This window comes from Nerophis lumbriciformis, linkage group LG35 (assembly GCF_033978685.3).
Source record: "Nerophis lumbriciformis linkage group LG35, RoL_Nlum_v2.1, whole genome shotgun sequence".
Taxonomy (NCBI): Eukaryota; Metazoa; Chordata; class Actinopteri; order Syngnathiformes; family Syngnathidae; genus Nerophis; species Nerophis lumbriciformis.
Window position 1 is genome coordinate 13,913,632 of NC_084582.2, and position 8,869 is coordinate 13,922,500.

The 8,869-nt window shown below is 38.4% G+C and overlaps 2 protein-coding genes across 4 annotated transcripts in view; one reads left to right on the plus strand and one right to left on the minus strand.

The window, feature by feature from the left end:
* hmmr (hyaluronan-mediated motility receptor (RHAMM)) overlaps window positions 1-2,578 on the plus strand; it is a 23,701-nt gene extending 21,123 nt beyond the window's left edge. For all 3 annotated transcript variants that reach the window (XM_061927570.2, XM_061927571.2, XM_061927573.2), the window contains 2 exons: window positions 2,031-2,187; window positions 2,310-2,578. In XM_061927570.2, coding sequence (XP_061783554.2) covers window positions 2,031-2,187; window positions 2,310-2,338 — 186 coding nt within the window. In that variant the 3' untranslated portion in view covers window positions 2,339-2,578. The remainder of the gene's footprint in view (window positions 1-2,030; window positions 2,188-2,309) is intronic.
* The window catches only part of LOC133575100 (insulin-like), an 11,771-nt gene continuing 5,461 nt past the window's right edge, over window positions 2,560-8,869 (minus strand). Inside the window, exons 2-3 of the mRNA XM_061927574.2 lie at window positions 3,462-3,662; window positions 2,560-2,984 (exon numbers count right to left, since the gene is read on the minus strand). Coding sequence (XP_061783558.2) covers window positions 2,839-2,984; window positions 3,462-3,662 — 347 coding nt within the window. The 3' untranslated portion in view covers window positions 2,560-2,838. The remainder of the gene's footprint in view (window positions 2,985-3,461; window positions 3,663-8,869) is intronic.

Sequence of the window (8,869 nt, forward strand, 5' to 3'; positions counted from 1 at the left end):
TAGGCATTAGTAATTGCTATGGCGTGGAAAAGGGGTAGGATTAAATAAGCTTTGCTTCTTCCTACTCCTTTTTGTACATGTTGGAAAGAAAAAATGTAAACTATATAATGTATCATGTTGTAACTGTATACGTGTTCGAAATAATCTTCAATCAACCAACCAATTATTAATCATGATAATTTATTATGTTAGCTAAAACAGTGTTTGTGAACATGACACCATCATGTTTTTTGCTTTTTTTTTAAATAAAAAGGCTAAATAACTGTTATCCATATATCTAAAGACAAATATGTGTTAAACAGTCTCAGGTTTTCAATTTTCAGCTTAAAGCTCAGAACAGCAGCACACTTTCAACCTTAACAATAACAGCCCTGTACGCAACTCTGTTCTGACTGCACTTACAAGATAAAGGTTTCAGAAAAAGTACCTTACGCAACCATAATGTACTCAAAGCACTTATTGATATATTTACTAATGTATTATCCTTTGATCTGATGTACTGTTCAAAATTGTCCAAAGATGTATTTCACCAATAAATGTGAGGATCTGTACATTTAATTAATAAACATTTGTGGGTTTAGATCAGGGGATGTCTTGAGTGTGTAAAGCCCTTTGAGACGCTTGTAATTGAAGGGCTATATAATTAACCAAAATACACTTTGGTTGATTGATTTGGAAAAAAAAAAAGTGTTCTTGACACAAAACACACTCTCAATGGTTCTAAAACAAGTGTGAAAGGTAAACAGAATTAAAACAACTTGAATAGAAAAGCTTAATTTAGTTTTTTCATATTATTTTTTTTTAAATTTATTGTTGTTACTAGTAATTAGGGCTGCAACTAACGATTAATTTGATAGTCGATTAATCAGTCGATTATTACTTTGATTAATTAATAAGGAGACAAACTACATTTCTATCCTATCCAGTATTTTATTGAAAAAAAACAGCATACTGGCACCATACTTATTTTGATTATTGTTTCTCAGCTGTTTGTAAACGTTGCAGTTTATAAATAAAGGTTTATTAAAAAAATTAAAATTAAAATTAAATACAATTTAAAAAAAGCCTCTGCGCATAGCATAGATCCAATGAATCGATGACTAAATTAATCGGCAACTATTTTTATAATCGATTTTAATCGATTAGTTGTTGCAGCCCTACCAGTAATATTTAACTTTTTTTTTGTTACTAATTTATATGCGGTTGTTCTTTTGAACTATATTTAAAGTTGACTTTTTGTGCTACAATAAAAACTCATGTATTTAAATGAATGTATAATGGTGTTATTAATTGTGATTTCAATATCAATCAAAATAATTGTGATTATAATTTTCGCCATAATCTTCCAGCACTATTGTATTATCTATTCTATTCAACTTGATACCGTATTACATTCCGTTATTCAGAATGTGTATGGCATAATTGTGTTGCTTAATAAAGTCAAATACAAATAAGGCAACAAGAGAAGTATCCTACACTTCTCTTTTGTAAAGTAAATCTGAACAACCGACATGGGCATCTACATCAACGATATGATTTGCCTGAGAAGCTGGACAGGACAAAAAAAAAAAATAATAATGATAATTGTGTTGCTTAGTTGAGTAAATTATGTTGAGTTTATTTGTATAAATATAAAAACCATGACAAAATAGTTGTAATTAGTGTTGTGCATTTTTGTCGGGTGCACATTACAGGTATGAAGTCTTTGTAAAACTTGGAAAGAAAGTTAAATGTTGTTTAATGACCCTTTTTTATATTTTTGAAAAAATATAAGATGTTTGCCATGAAGATGTCATTGAAATCAGACATCTACAAAGGAATCAGAAATGATACTATCCATGCCTGTCAGACAAGATAGGTCGTCATTGAACATGCTCTGAAAATAATCTTTCCAAAAAATAAATTAAGCAGGAACTTGACAAGTTACTGTTTGGTGTCACTGCATTTTCCACTGCGTTCTCCTCAATGTAATGGGTTTTAATTAATGTACGGTATGTTTTGTGTGTGTGTGTGTGTGTGTGTGTGAGCAGGAGGTGTTGAAGCTTCGCTCCCAGGTTAGCCGTCAAAAGAGTGATCTGGATCAACTCAAGTCGAAGCTCCCCGGTGGTTGCGAGCGTAAGTTTGATCCCAGCAAAGCGTTCCAACACAATAAGGAGAACAGGCATGCTGAGACGCCTCTGAAAGACGGTGAGCAGACATCTTTTCATGACACAGAAACCCCACTTTCACAAAGACTTAATGATGAAATGATAAACACAACAGTGCCTGTTGTCAATCTGTTTTATTCTTTTTTTCCCTTTCCCTTGTAGAAAATCGCACATTGGGGAGATTCTACTAGTCGAGAACCGTAATTACATAATCTTTTTTTAACCGTTGCCTTTTGCTTGAAATGGTAATTTAAAGTAGTTTAAAAGAAATGTTTAATACGTTTGTATGAAAACGAATAACACATTTTAAAGTCATAGTTTTGGAGCAAGAAATAGCCATACATGCTAAGTACCTAGCAGGAGTAGACAACTATGTGGTATTTTTGGGTTGCAAATATTCATCTGTAAATAAAGTGATCTTTTAAACATTAGTTGTTTGAATCTTACTGGCTAATTCTGGCATCAGCCAACAGAGGGCAGTGTAGGATCGCAGTCATGTTGAAAAGACGACTGCAAAATGATATCCTTAATAGACAAAAAGTACAAAGTCACATCTTTGCAAAGATGAGTCTGAGGTTGTGGGTCATGAAGCTTTATTTGCTGCAGTCATTTAAACAAAGCCAGCAAATATTTGGCCAAATATGAAGCTGTGAGTGGTCGTGTGTGTGTGTGTGAATGTGGAGTGAGCGGGTCAGTCACAGTAGCCCTCCAGGTGGTAAATGCTGCATGGCTTATGGCAGCACTGCTCCACGATGCCTCTCTTCACCTTGGGCTCGTCGCTGCCAGAAAACTTCTTCCACGGCTGTTGTTCTTGTCTGTTTTTCTTTGACAGGAACCCTTTAGAAGTGGAGAAAGTTTCCAAAGCCGAGTTAAGTCCCGCCTGCTGTGTGAACCTAAAAGTCTCTCATACAAGCGTTTAGAGTCATCACACTTTAATGGAAGCCTAATGGCTCGGTAATCTGATCGCCTCAATCCATTTAGTCTCATTAGGCCTTATTTCAGAAGGGGGTACAATGACGATCCAATAGTTTGTATCATAGCTTCAACATCTAAACATGAAAACATCACAAGGTTGTTTGTGAATAAGTTAATGAGGAGCTTCACTGGCCGCAGCGTTGACACAAAGGCTTTAAGGCTATAAAAACATTCAGCAAACTTTTCAGCGTATTAACTTTGTTACTTGAAATGCTAAAAGTTCAGCGTGAACTTTTAACATAGTGGTTCAGACGGCAGACACAAGTCAATGTGAGGATTATACACTTCACCTCAATTCACACTTTTTCTCAAATTAAGGAATACTTTGCATGGCCTTACTAAGCAAGTGTTCCAGATCCCTCTTGTGGAGTCGTTTCGGACTGTGGAAAAAGCCCCTTTCTCCGCATACGAAGTACAGGGTGTCTACCAGGTGGGAGCCGCAGAGGTGCTGCGTCGGAGCGGGTGCTACCCTTGGCGCATGGAGCACCAGCAGGAACAAGATGGACAGCAGCCATGGTACCCTGGCCATAGAAAGGAGACCTGATGATGAAAAAATTAATGAGTGCTGCAAAGGTATGGCCATCAAGCTATTTTATTATATATACCGTATTTTTCGGAGTATAAGTCGCACCTGCCGAAAATTCATAATAAAGAAGGAAAAAAAACATAAATCGCACTGGAGCCCGGCCAAACTATGAAAAAAACTGCGACTTATAGTCCGAAAAATACAGTACTGCTTCCATATTATCACCAGGTCTGATATTGTTAGTAACAACTGCATTTTATGACATTCATGGGCAAGGAAAATGGAAGAATATGTTGTTCTCCGCTATACAGCTGAAACAGTAATTTCTCTCATAGTTCATCCATCTAAAAGGTGTGTCATGGGTATGAAATCAGGGTTCTGTGCGAACTTAACCGTGAAGGGTTTTGGTGCTGGTTAGCGCCTTGCATGGCAGCTCCCTCCATCAGTGTGTGAATGGGTCAATCAATCAATCATCAATCAATCTTTATTTATACAGCCCTAAATCACAAGTGTCTCAAAGGGCTGCACAAGCCACAACGACATCCTCGGTACAAAGCCCACATACGGGCAAGGAAAAACTCACCCCAGTGGGACGTCGATGTGAATGACTATGAGAAACCTTGGAGAGGACCGCATATGTGGGTAACCCCCCCCCCCCTCTAGGGGAGACCGAAAGCAATGGATGTCGAGTGGGTCTGACATAATATTGTGAGAGTCCAGTCCATAGTGGATCCAACATAATAGTAAGAGTCCAGTCCATAGTGGGGCCAGCAGGACACCATACCGAGCGGAGACGGGTCAGCAGCGCAGAGATGTTCCCAGCCGATGCACAGGCGAGCGGTCCACCCCGGGTCCCGACTCTGGACAGCCAGCACTTCATCCATGGCCACCGGACCTGTGCCCCCCCCCCCCCCCCAAGGAAAAGGGGAGCAGAGGAGAAAAGAAAAGAAACGGCAGATCAACTGGTCTAACAGGGGGACTATTTAAAGGCTAGAGTATACAAATGAGTTTTAAGATGGGACTTAAATGCTTCTACTGAGGTAGCATCTCTAATTGTTACCGGGAGGGCATTCCATAGTACGGTACTGGAGCCCGAATAGAAAACGCTCTATAGCCCGCAGACTTTTTTTGGGCTCTGGGAATCACTAATAAGCCGGAGTTCTTTGAACGCAGATTTCTTGCCGGGACATATGGTACAATGCAATCGACAAGATAGGACGGAGCTAGACCGTGTAGTATTTTATACGTAAGTAGTAAAACCTTAAAGTCACATCTTAAGTGCACAGGAAGCCAGTGCAGGTGAGCCAGTATAGGCGTAATATGATCAAACTTTCTTGTTCTTGTCAAAAGTCTAGCAGCCGCATTTTGTACCAACTGTAATTTTTTAATGCTAGACATAGGGAGACCAGAAAATAATACGTTACAGTAGTCGAGACGAGACGTAACGAACGCATGAATAATGATCTCAGCGTCGCTAGTGGATAAAATAGAACGAATTTTAGCGATATTACGGAGATGAAAGAAGGCCGTTTTAGTAACACTCTTGATGTGTGATTCAAACGAGAGAGTTGGGTGGAAGATAATACCCAGATTCTTTACTGATTCGCCTTGTGTAATTGTTTGGTTGTCAAATGTTAAGGTGGTATTATTAAATAAATGTCGGTGTTTAGCAGGACCGATAATCAGCATTTCCGTTTTCTTGGCGTTGAATGGGTAAATGTGGAAGTAGTGTCAAAGCGCTTTGAGTACCTTGAAGGTAGAAAAGCGCTATACAAGTACAACCCATTTATCATTTATTTATTATAAATGTATTGATTCGGAGGTGAAATCCTTTTTCCCCAACAGTATAACCAACTTGTCACCAAACAATGATCTTTGGAAAAAGAAGAAAAGATATGCAAGCACACACATCTAAAATATAGCAGGACGCAAATTAAATATAAATTTATCAAGCTTCTTGTTGGCAATCCCAGTCTTCAAGTCAAGGGTGTTAAAAGTGTGGCCCAAGGGCCATTTTGTACTTGCAATTTGTGTTTTGTTGCTCCACAGCATATTGATTAACAAAATATTACTAAAAGTGGATCAAAAAATTCATTCTAAAGATAAAAAGGGTGAAATATTGATACTCATGTCTACTAGCACAATGCTTTGTGTTATATAAGTACAGGTAAAAGCCAGTAAATTAGAATATTTTGAAAAACTTGATTTATTTCAGTAATTGCATTCAAAAGGTGTAACTTGTACATTATATTTATTCATTGCACACAGACTGATGCATTCAAATGTTTATTTCATTTAATTTTGATGATTTGAAGTGGCAACAAATGAAAATCCAAAATTCCGTGTGTCACAAAATTAGAACATTACTTAAGGCTAATACAAAAAAGGGATTTTTAGAAATGTTGGCCAACTGAAAAGTATGAAAATGAAAAATATGAGCATGTACAATACTCAATACTTGGTTGGAGCTCCTTTTGCCTCAATTACTGCGTTAATGCGGCGTGGCATGGAGTCGATGAGTTTCTGGCACTGCTCAGGTGTTATGAGAGCCCAGGTTGCTCTGATAGTGGCCTTCAACTCTTCTGCGTTTTTGGGTCTGGCATTCTGCATCTTCCTTTTCACAATACCCCACAGATTTTCTATGGGGCTAAGGTCAGGGGAGTTGGCGGGCCAATTTAGAACAGAAATACTATGGTCCGTAAACCAGGCACGGGTAGATTTTGCGCTGTGTGCAGGCGCCAAGTCCTGTTGGAACTTGAAATCTCCACCTCCATAGAGCAGGTCAGCTGCAGGAAGCATGAAGTGCTCTAAAACTTGCTGGTAGACGGCTGCGTTGACCCTGGATCTCAGGAAACAGAGTGGACCGACACCAGCAGATGACATGGCACCCCAAACCATCACCCAACCATGCAAATTTTGCATTTCCTTTGGAAATCGAGGTCCCAGAGTCTGGAGGAAGACAGGAGAGGCACAGGATCCACGTTGCCTGAAGTCTAGTGTAAAGTTTCCACCATCAGTGATGCTTCCTGCTAGGGAAGGCCACTATCAGAGCAACCTGAGCTCTCATAACACCTGAGCAGTGCCAGAAACTCATCAACTCCATGCCACGCCGCATTAACGCAGTAATTGAGGCAAAAGGAGCTCCAACCAAGTATTGAGTATTGTACATGCTCATATTTTTCATTTTCATACTTTTCAGTTGGCCAACATTTCTAAAAATCCCTTTTTTGTATTAGCCTTAAGTAATATTCTAATTTTGTGACACACGGAATTTTGGATTTTCATTTGTTGCCATTTCAAATCATCAAAATTAAATGAAATAAACATTTGAATGCATCAGTCTGTGTGCAATGAATAAATATAATGTACAAGTTACACCTTTTGAATGCAATTACTGAAATAAATCAAGTTTTTCAAAATATTCTAATTTACTGGCTTTTACCTCTATACTTTAGTGATGCCAAATGATGTTTTAAAAATCCGATTAATCACACTTGAAATGTAATTATTTGCAGCAAAATGACTTAAATGTATTTTACTTGAACGCACGTCATTTATTTATGCGAAACGTGGTGACCGTTTTAGCTAAAGTCCCGTCGGTGTGTATTTTAAATAAAAATTTGCCAGCAAGCACACCAGTCGAAGTCTCCTCACTCATACTTGCACAGACGTATTCATTGAACTCATCACTGACTGTATAAGAACTTGCGGTGCTATGACACCTGTGAAGTGAAAACCAGTTCAGGTGACTACCTCTTGAAGCCCATCGAGAGAATGCCAAGAGTGTGCAAAGCAGTAAACAGAGCCAAGGGTGGCTATTTTGAAGAAACAAGAATATAAAACATGTTTTCAGTTATTTCACCTTTTTTTTGTTAAGTACATAACTCCACATGTGTTCATTCATAGTTTTGATGCCTTCAGTGACAATGTATATAGTCATGAAAATAAAGAAAACCCATTAAATGAGAAGGTATGTCTTAGCTTTTGGCCTGTTAAAGGTGTTAATTAAAAATACAAACATATTTAACACATACAGATTCCCTTCTTTCATGAAGACAAGAATGTAAGTTGGTGTATTACCTTTATTCTGATGACTTGCATTGATTGGAATCAGACAGGATTCACAGTAGTTGCTGATAAGCTCCACAACTTTGAATTTACGTTGTGAAGGGGAAATAAAGTCCTCCTCTCTTTAACAACACCACATGAAAGTGGTTGTTATTAGCTTTTTATTTGTCCAGCTTCCATACTTGTTTTAAAAACCTTTAAAAGAAATACATTGGAGTTAATTCAGTAGTTTGCTAGTTTTCTGCGACTTTTATTTTATTAGCACTGGCAGGTTGGCATAGCACTTTTATTATGAAAACAGGAACTGCGTGGTCGGTCCTTACAGCCGGTACAGAGAGAGTGTTGAAATAAAAAGTATTTTTTCGCATTACTGACTAATTTTTTTCCCTTCATACTAAGCTCGCAGCTATCATCGTCATTGCTCAAGATCCTCGGGGGCCGTGAACGTCAACTAAGTGACGTCGTAATGAAGATTGATGATCAGTAATTTTAGGTCTACTTTTTTTTTTTTTTTCTCCTCTCGTTCGAGTGACACACCCTCCCTGATCGACCGGTAGCTCGCGATCCATCTAATAGACACCCTATGGTGTAAACAAACTGCTGCGTCACAGGCCACACAACTACGGTGCGTTCATGGACCGCTGAAATTACTAGGACAAAACGGCGCTCGCCAAATACTCTCATCTTTGAAGCATAAACACAAACATGTTAAACAGTGCGCTTTCTAACAATTAGGTTAGTTTTTGTCATGGTTGTCCTACAGAAACCATATTAAAACAAAAATATATATTTTTTCCTCGACCTTTTTCCATTTTCATACATTTTTGAAAAAGCTCCAGGGAGCCAGTAGGGCTGCGCTAAAGAGCCGCATGCGGTTCTCGAGCTGCGGTTTGCAGACCTCCGGTCTAAGGTACACCTTTTTAAAGATTAAAAAAAAAAACTTCAGTCTGCAGTTAATCGTGATTAATCATGAGTTAACTACAGACTATCTAATTAATTATTTAATCATTTGACAACAAAATATGTCGGGTTTTTTCTTAAGCATTTTACAAAATGGAAAAATGTATAGGGCAGCACGGTGGTAGAGGGGTTAGTGCGTCTGCCTCACAATACAAAGGTCCTGAGCAGTCCTGGGTTCAATCCCGGGCTCTGG